The 20,435-nt window shown below is 38.0% G+C and overlaps 1 protein-coding gene across 1 annotated transcript in view; it reads right to left on the reverse strand.

The window, feature by feature from the left end:
* Positions 1-20,435, reverse strand: part of CFAP58 (cilia and flagella associated protein 58) — a 63,868-nt gene that overhangs the window by 9,716 nt on the left and 33,717 nt on the right. The window contains exons 12-15 of the mRNA XM_042818207.1: positions 18,227-18,367; positions 17,652-17,875; positions 15,518-15,629; positions 13,161-13,265 (exon numbers count right to left, since the gene is read on the reverse strand). Coding sequence (XP_042674141.1) covers positions 13,161-13,265; positions 15,518-15,629; positions 17,652-17,875; positions 18,227-18,367 — 582 coding nt within the window. The remainder of the gene's footprint in view (positions 1-13,160; positions 13,266-15,517; positions 15,630-17,651; positions 17,876-18,226; positions 18,368-20,435) is intronic.

Raw genomic sequence — 20,435 nt, forward strand, 5'->3', positions numbered from 1 at the left:
ATCCAGAGTACTCTTGGCCTGATTTCTCCATGGAGAACTGAGAAGAAAATTTTCTTCTACAGAGGACTGACTGGTGCTTGGGAGATTTCAGCTGATCCTTCAGGACTCCATGGTCACAAATTAGCTCAGGCTACAGCAAGAAGAATCACCTTTGTAACTGCAATCCTACTTCAAAGAAGCAATTTCTGCTGACCTGCACAGCCCAGTGTACTTGCTGTTCCCTGCCAGAGGGACTGTTAGTACCATCAGACATATTTCCAACATGACACTAAGGCTTTCGCTGCCCTGACAAGCAGTGGGAAGCAGTCATCAAAACTGGCTTAGACCAATACACCAGACATTAGCTCTAAATAAACAAACATATAAACAAACAAACAAGACTCATTTTATGTCATCTTCTCTCTCTCCAAGACAATAGGAAACTTACAATACCAGCCTTCGTGTTCATTTGCCCAGGATATCATTCTGAGCAAAGGACGGTGGATGACCATACATTTAATGAAGATGTATTCACAACAGAAACAGGCCACGAAGCCACAGCTTTCTCATTTTCATCAGCTTGTCTTCCCAAGCAGATAATTCAACAAATTCACCAGGTATGCCATATACTAACGGCCTTCTCCACTGTTCATCTAGAGCTTTCTATCGCACACAAACTCAAAGTCTCAAACCCTTTGTGTCACAGTGAGCCTCATTTGTGTTAGCTCCCATCTTAATTAACTGATGCTCAGCAATCTTCAGCCAAAGGAAAAAAAAAGAAGCAAGATAAAGATCAAGATGCAGAACAAAAATATGCAATGTTGTGTATGGTGGCAAACCCTCAAATATTTATCTCCCCAAAAATCCTTATCGCTATTAATAAAGTGGAAAAAGCAACACAGTAACTCCGCAAGCACACTGCAGTTCTTCACTACTTTGCTGAGGAAAACAAGTCAGTCAGCATGCCATGGGGGGTTTCTTGTTTACTGGCATTATATCCAAAATACCAGAGCTATCTATGCTGAGCTCCGGAGCCATTTTGTTTATGATGCCATGAAGCAGAAGAGGGCCCTTAAGGGGTTGTGATCCCTATTCATAAGTGTTAAACAGAACACCAGAATCTGGATTAAATACACACATAAGTACACACACCTGGTTAAAGTTATCTTTATAAGCTGCGGGCTTATTTGTGTATACGGATTTAGCTACTAAAGTAGCTGTTGGCTCAGGACATCTACAATTAAGAGTTTTATGAGGCATAGAAAAATTAGCATATAGTAACCTTCACAAATTTTGTAACAACAGAAGAAAGTTGCCTGCAGCAATGTGAGAAATGCACAGTATAAACTTTCTCAATAAAGACTTTTCAAAAGCTCCTTTTCTTTCTTGTCTGTCCCACATCCATCAGCAAACACCTTTGCAAGTGCGCAGTTCTGTAGAACAGCTTGTATTTTCACCATCTAGGCTGTCCTTTAAAACTGTCCAACATGAGGTTTTATTGAGTAAATTAATTCAGGTTTGGAACAGGACGCTGAAGGCCTTTCACAATGTGGCAATGCTAATACTGTATGAGGTGCTTAGGGGGCTCTCATTAAAATGCTGCCACCAACTTGAAGGAAAGGCCAAGATCATTTCCTTGTCTCTGGTGAAATCTGCACCACTCTAGATGGAGTTAAATTAAACCTGTCCGAGATGACTTAGCCCTCCTGTTGATAATGATGCTTCTCCAGAGCAAATCTGTTTCCTTTGGCACAGACTGCACCAAAGTGACTGGCATTTTCAAAACAATTTAATGAGAGAGAAAAAAATACCTTGGAGCATCTTCTAAGGTCTTCACCCTTGACTTTTTTTTTTTTGTAACAATAAAAGCTGGATGCTACATTATTACCATCTTCCAGGAACAACACAGTACAAACATTTCCAGCTAAAGCGCAATTGCAACTTACTATTACTTTTATTGTAGTGCTACTATCGCATCCCTCTTAGGAAGCGTGTGGGAAACAGATTTATTTTTTTTCCAAAGGACAAACAAATATGTTATATATACTCCTCTCCTTTCAAGACTTCTGAACTCAGACACACAAGAATAATAAGCTACAAGAAGGAGAAAATGGCATGGATACCTCTTGCAGAAATAATAGCAGCAATTCTCTTTCTTCTATTGACCCTATACTAGAGTTTATAAAATCATTAATCAGAGTAGCTCATTTAAGCTCAGTGTTTAAACTCAGTGTCTATCCTTAACGCTGCAGAAGATGATCAAATAATTATCTGCTCTTCTTCTGTATGCGTGCACAGTATCAAACATACACATATATACACATAAAAGGAGAGTGATGTGGTGAGATTTCCTTGAAGCTGAGGATTACTGATGACACTGCATGGATTGATGCTAATTTTCCAGCTACTTCCACAGTGCCTGCAGCCTGTGAGTTAGGCAGAAGAGAGCTTTAAACAAACCTTTGTTCCACAGTCTAGCAGTGGCTTGTCTTAAAGCGTCCTGGGGGAGATTCAAAGGTTGATAGAGATCCTATTAAAAAGAAACCTAAGTAATGTAAGTGAACATGACTAAAGGCAAACAGTAGGAAATATTGTGCTGGCTAATAATTATTATATACAGAGTCAAAATATGTTCTTCAAATATAGCCATCTAATTTATAACTTCTGTATTTTCACATCACTGTGACAACATGTATTGTAACAACTCAATAGCCATTTTGATTTTAAAAATAACACGTCTCAAATGACTTCTCAACTAGCCTTGACAAAGGCCATGCTGCTAATGATCTGCTGTTCCTACAGGTGGAGACTTGGGATGGGGATTCCCAGCAGATCCAGCTTCTGCTCACACTTCTGACTGATCTTAAAAATTGACCCTAAGTGGTGATCAAGGAAACTACTGAACTGCTTCTACAAATACCTCTCTTTAATTTAGGCACCTACATGCCATTAATCACCTGCCTGACTTAGATCCTTATACTTCTCTGAAAGATGAGAGCACTTAGCTTCGAGTCCTTTGGTGTTCTAGAATCATTGCCTCCAAACAGCTGTCTCAAAGACAAGCCACCACTTAAACCTACAAATACCTGTCTAACAAGGCAGCAAAGCCTGCATACATCTTTCTGACAGTACAGCAGCGCTTTCCTGCATATGCCAAGTACCTCAGGGAAGAAAAATTGGTCTCCTGTTACACTTAGGAATCTATTAAGAGATAACAGTGCATCTAAGAAATGGACATGGCAATTCTGAAATATGAATGCTTTAATATACAGCTCCTTTCAGTCTCACTGTAATTAGAGCTGACCACTGGAATACTCTGAAGAAGTTTTTTTCAGCTCCTCCTGGTCATCTTCACAAAATTCAGAAAAACAGGACTAAAGGAAAAAGAGTGTGCATGCTGTGCCCAAGTATGCCATCCTCTGTTAAGGATCACAACTTTTCATAATAACACAGACACAGGAAGGCTCAGAGACCAAAGGAAGTGGAGTAGTTGGCTGAGCAAAGCACCCTACCTGGCAGACTCTCCCTGTGCAAGGTTCACACCTTCAAAACACTTGGCAGGTCATGACTGGCTGTCTAATCTGAAGGATGGGGAGAGAGGAGTTTTTTCTATACCCATGTCCTCATCTCTCTAATGTTAAGCTAGCTTCTTAAAAACTTGTCTCTTGTCCCCCTCTACTCAGTTCTTGTGAGGCCCCATCTGGAGTATTGCAACCAGGCCTGGAGTCCCCAGTACCAGAAAGACTTGGAACAAGTTCAGAGAAGGACCACTAAGATGATGGGAGGGCTGGAGCACCTCTCCTACAAAAAAAGGTTGAGAGACCAGGCTTGTTTAGCTTGGAGAAGGCTCCAAGGAGACCTCACAGTGGCATACTTGAAGGGAGCATATAAACAAACAGGGGGGGGGAATGGCTGTTTACAAGGGTGGATAGTGATAAGACAACGGGGAATGGCTTTAAACTAAGGGGAGGTTTAGGTTAGATATTAGGAAGTTTTTCCACTCAGAGGGTGGGGACACACTGGAACAGGTTGCCCAGGGAGGTTGTGGATGTCCCATCCCTGGAGGCATTCAAGACCAGGCTGGATGTGGCTCCAGGCAACCCTGCACATATAGCAGGTGGTTGAAGCTAGATGATCGCTGTGGTCCTTTTCAACCCAGGCCATTCTATGATTCTGTGACTCTAACTGCCTGCCCCTTAACTGTTCCAAAACAGCCTTAGTGCTGCTGCACCTTTCTGCACATTTTCCAATCAACATTTACACTCCCATATGAATGAAAATAAGTGAACTGAAATAAATTAATAACAGTCTGTCCTTGTGGAATGTCTTCCCTTTTTAATGTCATACAAAATAGTAATCCTTAATGGAACAGGACGCCCATATCCTGCTGCTTAGGCAGGAGCAGGATACATTTGCCTTAATAGAATAATGTCCACAAACTGTACTTCTGAAAAATAAAGATTCACAACTGGCTCTAGGTCACAATTTATAATTTGAGCTTGTGGATGTATTGCTGCACTGCTGTTGAACTTCTCCAGTATTTTAACTTCTTTGGCAGCTTCTGGATGGCTAACAGTCAGTACTGGATTGCTAACAGCACTGCTAGCTTTGTGCATAGCAGTGTATTCAGTCAGCACAGCAAGTCATTTGCTTTCCCTTAACAAGATAACTAGTTGATTAATACACTTTACCCTGAGGTGCACAGCAGATTTATTTCCTTCCAGATACATGCTGAATACAGGAATGAGGAGTAAACAAGTTCAGTTTCAGTTGTTTGTCATTTGCTGGAACAATTCCTGAGCTTTTTATTCAAGAGTTATGTTGGAGAACTATTACTGAAGCCAATGGTAATTTCGTCTGAGTCAGAACTTTAGGAATTCATCATTTTACAAAATATTTTTAGTTTAATGGCACAGCATGGCCATGGTCAGGATTTCTAGGTCCGGACTAAATAAAAAGCACTTGAAGAAAACACTTTGGTGATTACTGTTTTTACTTTCCTGATGCAGATTACAGGTAAGAGATGTTTGCTTTTTTTTTACTTGGAGTGTTTACATAACCTTCTCTTTTTAGTCTCTGAATGCTGGTCAATCTTTAATGCACTTAAGCTGCAGTACTACTTCCAGATAGGCAGCAATCCTCTTATCCTACAAAAGGGCCTGGACAGTGCTGACACAAATAGCCAAAATTTACTAAAACTCCTGGAAGTCACACAGAAATGAATCCAGATTCCCAGGAGCGTCATGCCAGGTAAGCCAATTCATCTGCTCCTTGTTTGTTGGAAACATCAAATCTGGACTAGAGAAACAGGTTAAAAGACAGAGGAAAAGCACAACCATAAACCACAGTACACTTCAAAACACTAATTTCTCCCATGCATGCTAAAATTCAAGGACTAAATGTACAAATATTAAAATGCAGGAAACAAGTCTATACTTGACATTCATCTATCAAGGATGGTATTTCTGTAATTAAATCAATCTTGCATGGTGTGGAGGCATGGCATTTTATGACCCACTACATTTCTCATCCAAGTTCAAACAAGGAAATACAGTATTTTTCCTAAAAACTTTTAGAAATATTACATGTTCATGTACATACTCCACCCATAAATTCCAAGACCTTTACTTCACCTGTAATGTACTCATGTTTGTAAATAGAATCTGAAATATTTCTGGGCAAAACACCAGTAGAGCGGCTAAAAATGGCACAGATTCCCAGAATTTAGTATTTTGACCTGTTTCCTTCTTATTTCTTAAATAAATTTGCACCTAATTTTGTCCAAAACCTTATATTGTGCGAAATCTGTTTCGTTTATGAGAGCAATGAAGCTCCACAAAGATTCAGAATGAATTAAACCCTTCCACTAAGATAATTCTTCACCAAAACTGTTTTTTTTGGGGGGGGGTACTAAATAATCTGCTTTGCTTCCCATTTCCCAATGCCAGATATATATGCCCTATTCTTTTCATTGGAAAACAGTATTCTTATTGTAAAGAACAGCTGATGATCTTTACTTGATGCCATTAAACCGATTATCACCTTTTCTGCCATGTTTGAAAGTCCTCTTTAAACAACAGACCCTAAACAAAACAGGCTATTTTAATGGGAGGACTTTATTCTTTCCCATTTGAACTGGAATGTATGTGGGAGGAGGAAAAGAATATAAATGTCAGTATGTTTTTAGAGCAGTTTATCATGCTGTAAGTTTCTATAGCGTAGAACACCTTCTAATTCTGGATGGACTGAGATTAGAAGGACTAAAATAAACCCTAATTTACCAAGGACTATATTCAAAATACATAGAAATAGAAATGGACTCCCTTCTGAGGAGAGCTAGCATAAGAGCTGAATACCTACTTAATTCTTAAAGCTCAAAGTTTTCAAGATATTCAGACCCTCAATATATCTTCACACAAGTGAGCCTGTTAACTGTCTCATTTATGAAATGCCATTACTTACTACATCATTATAGAATTGCATCTGAACTCAAGTACAGTGCACAGAGAAATAACACAATGGTCCTACAATTTGCTCAGTGTGAATGGTTCCATACTGCTCACAGAACCCCGCTGGATACACAGCCAGCATCTATGGCAAATGAGAATGTTAATAAAAAAATTAATAATTAAGTAGAAAAAGAATATCAGTGACAAAGTAAAAGGCACCAGAGAAATTCTAATTGTATGGAGGCACAGAATCATTGAAAGATAGCCTAATTGTTCTAGTTAACATCAACATTTGCCCTTACAGGCAGAGTAAAAATCCACAATCAAAGACCTACTTGAACAATGATCATTTCAAGCTCAACAAAAGGAAAATGAAAGGATGGCAAAAAGAGGAAATAACTTAAAAATTAGTCCTGAAGAATGACAGCATATGAAGTACCTTCATGTGTCTCATACTGCCTTTGAGACTCCAGTTCAAAGCAAATTCAAGGCACTGGGATGAAATTAATTTGAAGGCACTAACTCAGTAGACTGCTGTGCACCAAAATACTGCACTAATAATTAGATATATGTAATTCTTACTAGTTAGAACTAGGCTACAACCAGAGTTCATGGGAAAACATTTTTTTTTAATTAAAAAAAAAAAAAAAAAAGAAGATTCTCTTCAGAGTCCAGTTTCCAAACAAAGCCCTTTGATGCAGCACTGACTAATTCCAACTTGTCAGTACACAACACTGTGGAAATAATTTTTTCTTCAATTCATACTCATCTGAAAACTCAAGAGTATATCTCAGGCCAGAGTCCATGCAGTGTTTCTCATTTCTACGTATCTCTATAAATCCCTGGAAATTTCAGCCACTAACTGAAACTGGAGTCAAACTCAAAAGCTACACTCAACAGGGTACCACTATACTCATTCTCCTCAAGATACATAACAACCCTTCCATAAGGAAAGGACATTTTTTTTTAAATGTCAGGAACTATCTGATCAATGGCTAAACGTTTTGCCAGCTTAGCTTTCTCAGTTAGCAGCGTGATTTCTTTGTGCTGATGTGGCCACAGCCACTGTGTGGCTAAGCAATTAGATGCAATTACACTGGCAAGACAATCTTCTGCCATTCGAGAGTTGGTATAAGCTGAATAAGAAAAAATGTCTTTTTTTTTTTTCTACCAGTGGGAATGGTACCTTGAAGCAAAGAAAGGCTCTAAAATTCAATATACTCACTGCTTTAATTGAGGGATGAGGGAACTGCTAGCTTCAGCCTTAAGACAGGGCATTAATCCAGTGCTTCCAGACAAATTCAAATCCCCCAGAAAAGAGAGAGAAAAGAGCCAAGTCCCAGTGAAGTACAAAAAAGTCAAAAAATTTTTTTCCTTTTCATTTTTGGATGGAAAAATCCCTTCAAAAAACTGACTTTATATATAAAATGATAAAAGAGAAGTAAACAAAGGATTGTATTTTGCTAGTGGATTTTGCAGTTCACTTGTAAGTTTCAGTGCATACAAAGCACTCTCTCAAACTACCTTCACTAAAATCTCTCTAAAGGTAAGATGACAAAGAAATAATAATAATGAGTAGGTCAAAAGAGACTTTGGCATTCTATAGTCATTAGTTTTCTGAAGGGGACTACAGTTATTTTTAAGAAAATAGACAATTCTGCCAAAAAATACTCAAACACCAGATGTAACATACAAGTAGGCTACACTCTAAACCTAAGTAGAATCTCTACTCAGCAACTGAAAATATATAAATGCCAGTTTTGAGGGGGTGAAGTATATCTCAACCATTTTGAAGATGTACAGATAATATCTAAAATAAAACTCAACTGAGCATTCAGAATACCAAAATAAAGGCAGGCAAAATGGGGGCGATTCCCACTTTCCCAAGCAGACTCTCCAAGGAGAAAATCTCTTACTCAACATTTGAGCACACTTCTTTCGCATGACGCGCTGCATAATGGGAGCTATATGAAAAACCAGGAGATCAGCAAAGGACCAAACTTGCTTCATGAAACTGCCAGCCTAAGGAAAGAAACAGTGTTCAAGAGGATGGGGCTTTTGTGAAGTAGGCTGAAAAGAAATGACACAAGATTGCAAAAACAATATTTTATATAATAAATGGGCAGAAGTTTTGTATAATGAAGATAAGAAAGCAAATCCTAGAGCTCCTCCTTTAGCTGGAATAAAACTCTGACTTCAGCAGGTGCCAGCCTGCATAAACCCTCGGCAGCTTTATGAGACTACAGTCGCAGCTCTGAGAAAAGATGGTCATGTATCTGTTCAGACAGTATAGCAACAAGCACCTCAAATTGGATATAACAGGTTTACTATCAAGTTAGCACAGAAGAAATAATGTATCTACCTATTTTGAGTGTTTAGCTAGCTACTGTTACTACTGAATTGAGTCATGTCTCTAATATATTCATTCACACACCACTATTAGCATAGAAATGATTTTATTCCATTTTTAGTTGAGGTGAGGTGTGCAAAAGCTCAGTAACCTGCCCAAGGTCACAGAGAAAATCTCCTTTGCTCCCCCTTCCCTGGATCTTTCAATACCTGAAACTGCTAATTTATACCTAAGACAGCAATGCCCCCTCTGCACCTCCTACTCTGTCAGTGGTACCATCAGTTCTTTGGAGGGTTTGGCTAAAATCTTGGCTCAGTACAAGGGCATGTGGGTGTTTTCTAACTCTAATATGAGTCAGATATATGAGCTAATCACGCCTTTTGCCCTCATGCTCTTTGAGACTATGATCTCAAGATGCTAATGGCCTGGAAGCATCACATCCTACCTATTCAGTCCTTGATTGTTGAAAAATGAAGATATTCAGAAGTTAGGAATTTAAAATAATATTGATTATATAATGCATGCACACACATCTAGGAGAACAATGCACACATATAGAACAACAATACTCTCAGTACTACAGGCTTAGGTAGAAAGATGTTGTATTTGTCACTATAAGATGTACAGCTATATATATAGCTGTATATGTGCTTCCCCCCTTGCCTCCTCCCTCCACAAATAATATTGGTTGCCCATTTCTCTTTTACATTTATGACCAATCTTCTGAGGTGATTGACAACCGAGGTAGCTGACATACACTGTGAATCTTTCCACTGTTACCCATTCTGAGACATGCAGCTGAATAAAATTCCACTCAGTCAGACATGAAATCAAATTAGAATAGCTCACTCAATAGAAAGAACTAAATTTGAAACAAATAAAACAGTGCATAATTCACTTGCAGTGGGATAAGTTCCTATAACCAAGTTAATCCTAATCATAACCACGTAACACAGATATATTGTGTGCTTACCACACATCACTGTTCATTGTGCAGTAGTACTTCAGTCACATGGGGGATCTGGGAACAACCCCACATGGAAAGTGGGCAAGTTTGTATTTTTTTCCCCATTCAGACGTTGTCAACAGAGCCCTTCTGTTTAATAATAATTACACCTTAAGGCTATACAATGCATTTTCTTCATACCACATGTTCACAAAGACCTTCAGCCATTGCTGGAATTCCACGTTTAACCCACATTTCTCCACAAAGCACTGCAGTATTTTTCAAAAGTTTAGAAAGGAATAATAATAAAACAAAAGCTGTATCTTTTAACTGTAAAATTCAGGTGGAAGGTAATGACTCAAAAAAAGAAGCCAGCTAACCCTGAAGTAACATTTCCTATGTTTGGAAAGAAAGTCATTGGATTTTTATTGATCGTAAGTATTTAAGACCTTGGTTTTGGATCTGATTTTTAAGACAGCATTTTTCATCAGCATAGCAGCTCACAGGCGTGATAATACCCTGAGTTGAAAAAAGAAAGTATGGCCACTGACTGCTTTGCATCTACTTTTCAAAGTCTCAGGATACCCACTTCTATTTGCTGATAGCAAATAGGTTATAAACTCATTAATTTAGAAATTCAGAATTTTAAAAATATTTCTATCTCATTATTAGAGTATTCAGCTCTAACAAGTCATTGTACAAAACCATTCATCATGTTGCATATTCAATATTTCTCAGGAAAAGTCTGATGATAGGTTATGAAAGATATTTTTAATGAGATTTTCAAGTCAAGCTGCATTCTACCTGGACAAGACAACTGTCAGCTACCCAAATTTTCTGACTGAAATGTAGTAAATCATTCTTTTAATCACATAGCACGGATAGTAAGGCCTTACTTTAGAGCTGCATCGTTTTTAAAGATGTAGCAGGTGAGAAAGATTGAAAAAGCTAACTAAAAAGGACATGATCAAATACATAGTGGGAAAGGTTAGGTAAGCAGACGCTTTTCTGTATGATTCCATATGTGATTCTTCCTTAGCAAAATTTCCATTCTTATGTCCACGTTCCCTACATAAGCCTGCTTTTATTTACAAAGGAACAATCAGAAGACAGAAGTATATTGCATACAACACAAATGGAATTATTTTTTCCTATACAAGCATTATGGCTCTGCATGAGGATGCAGCAAGGTGAATAGCCTACAAATCAAACTGCAGGTTGCTGACACTGAGCTCAATCACTCTCAGACCTATGTTATTTCTAGATTCCAAAGGTGTTTTTAACATTCAATATCCAATCCACATAGCTTTTTCCACACCATTTTATTACTACACTTTGATGCAATTGAATATAAGCTCTGTCATATGCACACACAGAAATCAAAGACGGAGACACTCAAAAGTTTTACCTAAAAAAAAATATCCTATTTGCCACATACCTAAAAACTATTACATATAGAAAGAGATTGAGAATATTTTAAAGCGGATACATGTAATGGCTATGCCCTTGTACAGGACAAAATGTGGATAAGGACAACTTTGAGAGAGGAAGTATGATTTATGCAAGCAAAGGCAACCTCATAAGTTTGTTTCTCTAAGCTCCTACAGTCTCTGACTGAATACAGCTGTGAATGGGCTAACTAGGAAGAGCACAGGTCTTCAGTAGTTCCCTCACCCCTGAATGTGGGCAGAGACTGAACCATGCTGTCTAACTGGAAAGAAAATCTACTTCACTTCGAAGCACAGATTTGGCCAACAACCATTACAGCTCCAGTGCAAAGGGTTGTCTGTGGCTGTTAGACAAGGTTATCTGTAAACAAGTTAAGTAGTTCAAAGAACAATAAAATGACTTGTCCAGTGTTATCCAGCCACTTAGCAGAAGTTCAAATAGTACACTCAATTTAAGAGCCCTATACCACCAATGACCTATCCAGTTGGACACACTGCCCTTACAGGAAATCAGCTGCCCTCCAAGCAATGTCACAATGTCCTCCATCTCTCATTACCTCTCCTCACCCACACCCTACTATGAAATAACTCTGTTTCAGTCTTAGTGTTTGACTAAAAAGCTCTGTGGCAAACTGGAAAAAATACACAAAAATGTTGATGGTAAAGCCCTAATCATATGCTAAGCATGGTATTTTTGGCCTTTTCTTTACCATCATTCTCAGTAAAGGAGACATTCATTTCAGCATTCTTGCACAGGAAAATGATGCATGAATTAAGACCCAAGGGATCTCAAGTATCATATCTGGAAGTGTTATTAAGTATTTAATTCCAACTCTGGCTTAAATCTAGGAAAATAATAACAAACTGTTGCAGAAGGGACTGCTATAGAAAAAGATTGTGCCAATGGCTACTATAGTAACTTAGGCTCAAATACCTATTTCAAAGATTTTCTTGGTCAGATAACTCAGTATTTCTATATCTCAGCTCTTCACTTTTAACTAAGGATTATAGATTATTGTTAAATGGAAGCACACTAAGGATAAGGCAAGATAAGCAACAGTCTGTATAAAAATCACACAGGTAGAATTGGGTTTGTGTATGGATACAGCACAGCAAGAAGCTGTATTTGCTTCATTTGCTTATGCTAACAAACTGTTTTACAGACAGCACTTCAGTACTATGTAATAAAGATCATATTTTTCAGGCAAAGGCATAACAATACACCATTTGTTACCTTAACACAAAATTGCAGATTTAAGACCAAGATGTTCAAACCACATCTACAGCTATCTACACCTGAGGGAGGGAGAATCTTTTCTCAGTTTGACATCTATGGTTGAAGCACAAAACATTCCCCTTTTTAAAAAAAAAAAAAGAAAACAACACATTTGATAGTAACGTTTGCACTATGGGAATTTAGGCTTGTTTTGACAACATAAATCTTACTGGAGTTAAAGGACATCTGGATGTGGCTCTTGAGAACATGGTACATTTAGTAATGTAGGGGGTTAGATGGGTTTGATGATCTAAAGAGTCTTTTCTGATTCTGTGATTTCATGATTCTAATTCACACAAACTCCGTTGAACTCTTTCTGTCAAAAGCCAACCCAAGCACAAATGGAATCAAACAGATTTTCCTTCATGTCCTGGTCAAAGTAGACGTGGTTGAAATGAAAAAAATGCCATGCCAAAAATATAATACTGACTTGAAGGTTAATCTAAAACATGAATACACTAAGGCAAACCTTTAATTTTATGTTCCAGAGTTATCCAGGTATCAGAAACCAGAACATAAAAATTAACTGATCAGATGCTATTTGTTCTCTTCTAGTGTGTCAGTGCTGCCATCTAAAGCTATCTAAGGAGCATGAAAAAGTAATTCAAAGATGCATCTAGGAAACATTCTGGAAACACGTCTGAGAAGACAGAGAATGCAGAGTAAGTCAAATATAATAACAAAATACAGCAATCTACCAATGCTGCAGTACCTGTAGGAGCAGTTCTTTTTCTATCACTTCACCTGTCTTGCTGATAAGCTGCTTCTGTAGCCTCTGTATTTTCTGGATCAGTTCATAGGTACTTGGGTCACTGGCCTAGACAAAAGCAAAGTAGTCTCAAAAATTCTATTATAATTTGTGTTTCTTGCTTGCAAATTAAAAATACAAAATCTAAGCGTCAAAAAGTAACAAACATGAAGTTAAATGCAGAGAGGAAGGAGAAACTGTATTAGTTGTTTCCCAGGGCAAGTATTCAAGCAGTTCTGAGCCTGAAATTTCTGCTTCACAGAATCACAGAATCACAGAATCACCCGGGTTGGAAGGGACCTCAAGGATCACGTAGTTCCAACCCCCCTGCCCAGCAGGGCCACCAAACACACACATTCAGATCAGGTTGCCCAGGACCCCGTCCAACCTGCCCTTGAACACATCCAAGGACGGGGCATCCACAGCCTCCCTGGGCAGCCCGTTCCAGGGCCCAACCGCTCTCCTTGTATAGAACTTCCCCCTAACATCCAACCTCAATCTTCCCTCCTTCAACTTGCATCCATTTCCCCTGGTCCTGCTGTTGTCAGCCCTTTTGAAGAACAATCAGAATATGCTCATGTTTAGCACTACTACACATCTGAATACCTATCAAAACATCTACTATAAGTAGGAGTCCTTCAGAAAGGAACCCCCAAACCAACAGACTGGCAGAACCACGTGACAAAGAAGAAAAAGGCAGTTAGTGTCAGCGTTTTAGCAGAAACTGAAATTGTCTCCTAATATATAGACAGCAGTACATGCACTTCCCACTGTTTTAAAAACCTCAAACAGCAACAAGTGATATTTTAGGAGAGGGAAATTTTTTTGCTTGAACAAAAGAAATCTGGTTATGCACAACACTTCCTTCTCACTTGGTTTTTCCTCTCCCATGTGGTTTCTGTGGTGGATCATAAGGACTGAACACAGCAAATACCTCAGTGAAGACATTCTCTGCTTATTTGCTTGAATCTATGAGAACCTTGATATCTCATGGCTCTTTACCCTTTATCAGATTTTACCTCAATCAACTAATCAATTCAAGTGTAACTGAGACACACTAACACAGATACACATACAGTACTCACAATGCATCATTTACTGAGAAACCAGGCTAAAAAGTAATTTAGGCCCCATGAACTACTTAGACTGTGATTGTTCCATAGCACTGCCCAAACATGGTGCCAATTTGTGACAACAGTAGTGATGTGAGGGTGTTTGTTCTTTAGGAATTGAACCAAAACCCCATCAGGATTATTTCATATGAATTCAGCCATCTGGCAGTTTTTCTGTGTTTCAAATACAAACCACTGACCTAGAATGGAAAGAAATCATTACCCATTATCATTCTTCATAAATTCATTCTCTCAACACAGGATGTTTCCATCAGCCTGACTTGCCTTTGTTATAAGGCATTACTAGAGACTGCGCCTAAATGTCCTTGAGGACAGCATCCTTTGCTTTATCTCCCTTCTGTGAGAAGGGCTAGTCATACCACTCAAACTTTAAGCTCAGCATGGAAAGGACAGAAATTAACTACTACTTTAGTAAACACATTCAACTCTACTTCTGGAAGGACTAACGTGTTAACACTCATTACTAGAGCAGCTAAGCTTCTCAGGCTGGCATCAGATAGGAGATCCACGCAACCAAAAAAATCTCAGCTGGCTCTCGCTTACTTTGAAAATATGCAGTGATGCCAACTGATGCTCATGTATTTGGTCTATGCTTGACAGATTTATTATTTTTCCACTTCATCTGGTAGGTTCAAGTAGTGCAAAAAGCTAGATTTGCTGTGTACGTAACAGCTGACCTCACATTACCCAGAATGACTACCTTTGGAAGCCCACCAATGCTTATGTGTACTTTTTCTTTTTTCACAGATTTGGTGAAAAATGTGACATGTGACTTCAGGTCTGACTGTTTCCTAGTCCACAGGTCCTATTAGCCTTACTAATTCTTTCTTCACATTTAAATCTAATTGGTAGGAGCAGGATTATACCTTTCCCCATCACCTTTTTTGCTTCACCTATGTGAGGGAACCACCTCCTTCTAAATTCACCTTATGCATTCATACTCGCTTTAGCATTCTACTGGCTCTTTACAATTCCCTCTGCAATTTTTCATTGAGAAAATGACACAAAAATAACACTGATTGCATTGTGCAAGGAAGCCATTCAGCAGTTAACTATTCCTTTGGTACCATGGAAATTTCAGTCTGACTGCCCTTCCATATAATTTGCATAACAGTAAAGTAAATAGGCTTTGTGCTGTGTCACTGATTTGGAAATACGGGCTTTAGGAACTCAATACTGAGACACTACCTCGAGTTTTCTCCATCTGTGAACATTCAAGGGATTCTCCAGTTCTTCTTCCAAAACTTTGCACCGAGTCTGTTCTCTTATTAGCTCCTTCCGCATGTGATGAACCTCCTGTCTTAAGACCAGAATAAAACAAAAAAGAAAAAAAAGAAACAAAAAACTCCACAATGAAACCAAACCAATCTATCCAAGGCATTAATATGAACATGAAGAAACCATTCTTCCACACATTACAACACTTGCAAAGTGACTCTTGAAATTAATAGTTGACTAAGAACACTGTATAGAAGTTCCTATAGGATAACACAGGTAGACCTCTTCATTCACTTCAATAAGAATGATTCAAAAATGGGACTTTTCATCAGTTCTCAGGAAACCTTGTTCACAACTCAATTTTTTCTGTGTACATTAAGCCCAGTTAATTCACCTGCAGTAACCTACAAATCAGAGTTATGGAATTGCCTCTGTATTGAATCTGAGGGTTTGTGTTTGGAAGAAGGTTTTAAAACAACATGGCTCCCACAATCCTGTAAACAAAACACATTGCAGGACCTAATTATGAAGAACACCGTTCTGTGGAGAAACCAACATTGATTTCTTTTACTCTTACTTCCTCTCCTCAAGGGACTCCAGACACTATTTGTTGCTGAATTTAAAATTAATTGAATGGTCCAAAGACGCTTTGACAACTAAGATTCATATGCTGGGGTCAAGGAGTGAAGAAGCAGGAAACAAAAAGGTACACTCTGCAAGGATCCAACCATTATTGTTTTGGTGGGCAGATCCTGTAAGTACTTGAAGAGGAAAGGAAGTGGAGAATCACCATATGCCTGCTCCACTGAACCTTTCCCTGCCAACCTCAGCATTGAATTTAGCTCGCTAGACAAAAAAGGGCCTTTTTTTTTTTAAAGAAAAAAAAAAAAAAACAACAACTGCAAGGTTGGACAAGGTAATGGAAAAGGAAAAAAAGAACATCTCCAATTGGCAAATCAAGAAAGCTAATTAGCAGCACAGCTGATAAATGGACTCTTTCAACAGACAGCTTTCATGATAGTTTTGGACTTCATTAAAGTATGCGATTGCTGCTGTAGTTAGCAAGAATTGATCCACCCATCATGGCATGTATAGCACTATACCTCAATGCCTTCACTGAGTTTCAATGCAGTAACAGGCTTTTGGTTGAATGCATTTGGGCAAAGAATTCAAATCCTATTCCTGTCTGCAGTCAGTCAATGAAAACTGCAGTTGCTAGCGTTTTGTGCCCAGTTCTTTTTTATCTTACACCAAATCAAACTAGCATAATTTCACGGGAGTCAATGGACTGACCACAGACTAAAGTAAATTTGTTCCAGTGAAGGCCAAGGAATTATACTCATATAGTTAACCGAAATGTCTCACTCAAAAGTGTAATATCTATATAGAGCAGCACAGTGGTTTTCTGCTGACAACATGCCTGCTGCTTCTTACAAACCAAGTCTGATTCTACAGAAAAATCACAATAGCTTCATGTCAGCAAAGAATATACCTTAAGCTTGGGAGGGTTAAAAAAAAGAAGGGAAGTATTAAGCCAGAGTAGGAGGAAATAAATCAGACCAGGGCCATTAAAATTTCGTTTTAAAGAAACACAACCTTCAATGAAAATTTAACTAAATCTTTCTCTCAGAGCAAGTCTACATATAAATCTGGAAATAAAAAGCTCTGAAAACGAGTAGGAGTTTGTTATAAATATGTCAATTGCTCCCCATCCTCTGCAGATTGCCTAATAAAAAGCAGTTCCACTAATTTGGGCCCTAGGTACCACTAAGTAGCTCACTGAACTACGAACATCATCTTTGCTGCTCTCTGTCAAGTTTACTCTGCAGGCAGTAACTCACAGTACAAGGTGAAATTTGGAAACTACTTCAGCTTAGGACAAGATGTTTTTTTCCTCTCTTTTATTCATTTTATATTTCAATTTTTCACTGATTAGCTCCTTTGTGAACTTAATCCAGTGTGTGTAAGGTCAAAGCAAATAATCCTCTTCTCCAAGGTATAATGTTTGTTGATACAAATCTTTATCACATATGAAAATAATTCTATCTCAAATACAGAATCCTGCATGCAGTTGCTACAAAAATGTATTAATCAGATTTTCTACCTGAGTTCCTCTACATTAGCCACAGTTTTACCAAGTATTCCCTTCTCACGACGAAGCTTTCTGATCTCCAGCTTGAGAAGCCGAAGGTCTTCCATTCTCTGCCTGTACTGAGTCTCACCCTTGTTTAAGATGGATTGCTGGATTTTGATCTTTTCGTAGAGAAGAGCCACCTCATCATTGCGCCGAACAAGCTGGGACCCAAGGACATCTCTCTCATTAATAACCTAAGGATGCAGGTCAAAGCAATAATCTCAGTTACAGTTCCTCAGCACAGCTTCAAAGCATCATTATTACATTTCCATCAGTGAAAATCACATGCATTAAGTTTCACTGTTATTAATGAAAAAAACAATAGCAATGGCTTAGCAGCTTCTCCTATTAGAGTTCAGTCTCCTGAATAATATGTAAACGACATCATTCCACTCACTTCAGTACCTTAGAATGTTTATTTCAATAGCGCTACGAAGCTTTAGAAGTACCATTTTTGCAGTAGCTGAGGATCTTGAACTTAAAAATGCATTGAACTGAGGGAACAGAATGCAGTGTGTTGGAAAAGCCAAATCTGAGATTCCTACCTGGTCATATTCCTTCTTCTGCTTCAGCCTCTCAGCATCAGCCTCAGCAATAATTTTCAGGAGTTTTCTCTCTTCTGCCTCCTGATTTTCTATAAAGTTCTTGGTCTCCAGAGCTTGTTTTTTCATCTTAAGTAATTCAGCCTAGTGGAGTCAAATAATGTAGGTCAGGCATGCTTAGTAACAACTTCTCATTATATATCTGGGATTATAAATTAGGAATACTATTTCATACATTCATTTCATTTCCTAACAAGGGCATATTTTGTTAGTTTTAAGAATAAATCTCTAAGACAAACAAGATGAAGACCCATAAATAAATATTGCAAACAGTATTTTTATAATGTTACACACAACAGAAATTTAGAAGAATTATCTACAATAATGGTTCAAGTCATAATTCAGGAGTCTCATTTAGTATTTTTTTTAAAGGTGATATTTGGAGGGTTTTTTCAATTGAGTAGCTACTTTGTTGAAAAAAATCTAGCAGACAAGTTCAAAGCAAGGGTGGGTTGTGAGAAAAGATAACTCATCTTGCTAGAAAGGACAGTGATCTACACTGTACAAATCATTATTTAGTCAAGATACGCTTCAGACTGGAATAAAAGAATATATGGAGAGCAGGGCAACTAGACACAAAAGAGCAAAATTAAAGAGTGTGAGCATTTTTAGTGGAAGTGTAGAAGACTGGAAAAGGAAGGACTGCCCTTGAGCAAAATTTAAGCAGTGCATTGTTACAGTGATCGTGTGCCACTAACACAAATCTTGGAAACCACCCAGTAATTCTATGCTGCTGTGATGAATGTAATTCAAGACATAAATAGAAAAAAAAAACACTGAAGTCATCTTGGATTATTAGACATTTTTAGCAGTAGGAAATTAGCTATGGGCAAAGTAAAACTAGGTGACTAGTTTGTTTTCACAGATGTGAAAACTTTCAAGCCTTGACTAGAAGACACTTTCACAACTCCAACCCTTATAAAGGATAACGTTCATGAAGCCTTTTCAGAAACAGCATTGTTGAGTGCTGAAAGAATGAGGCTGTGATGAAGGCTGCACCTAAAACTATTGATTTAAGACAGAAAAATACAGTTCCATCATCATAATAAAATAACATGTTCAATTCTTACTTTAATAAAATTTTCATATTCCTATAAATGCAACTTTCATATCTCTCTTACTCAGTGTTGGATGTTTATTAGAATCCATCAGCTGAAGAAAAACGCAAGCCACTTCATATAGAAATGTGATCAAGAGTGTGCAAAAGCTGTCTACAGATGTCAAACTACACACGCATTACACATTGCTGGATAATACTTTTTTAATATATCAAAATTCTGTGTTCTCCTTATGTCACAAAAATTACGAACTGTAAATAAGGAGTGGCAGCAGATGTTGGCAGCAAACATTATGTAAACAAATCTCCCTGAAACGTACAAAGTTAAAGTAGATCTCAACAACCTTATACAGCGAAGAACATAAATACTTTAAGCCACACACGTGACCCACAAAGTAACAGGACTTTCACTGAGATTAAATATATTGAAGATCACAATATCAGGATCTATGTACAGAGAAAAAGAAATGACAGAAAAAGTGTCAGGATTGAAACTGTTCTAAACGAGCGTTTCTCATTTAAGGGTGGTTCAGAGAGTCTACAAAAAATTGAAGGACAGTCAGCAAGAAGGAAGAATTCATATGGGACATTTATATGCCAACTTCTCAAACTGAACTCAAACCAAACTCCTGCTTAGGTTCTGAAGTACTGCAGGAAGTGATGGGGTTTTTTGTATTTGCTTTAAAGATGGGAGAAAAATACAGATTTATAGAAAACGCAAAATGGACTGGACAGAGAATGCTGAAATAACACTAACAGTAAAAAGTTTCACATTCAGATTTCTAGAAAATGCTAAAAAAACAAAAGGACAGAAGATCTTGACAGCATCTCAAACCTGGACAGCCATACTTCTTATAGCTTTTAAATATATATTTTCAAACAGTCAAATGAAACCAAAAGATGGCATTGTACTGGTTTTAATGGAGCTTGGATCAGGCATCCCATGATTCATTTGCCATGATCACACATCTTTAAGACCTTTCTGACTGCAGAGCTAAGCATAACTCCAATGTCTCCATAATCTCATTCCTATGAATCTCACTCCTCCATGCTTTAGCACATTCTTTAAACTGATTTCCTGGGAACAGCTTGCTT

Source organism: Centrocercus urophasianus, unplaced genomic scaffold (genome assembly GCF_019232065.1).
Source record: "Centrocercus urophasianus isolate 14NV4802_14NV808 unplaced genomic scaffold, USGS_Curo_1.0 seq_17, whole genome shotgun sequence".
Classification (NCBI taxonomy): domain Eukaryota; kingdom Metazoa; phylum Chordata; class Aves; order Galliformes; family Phasianidae; genus Centrocercus; species Centrocercus urophasianus.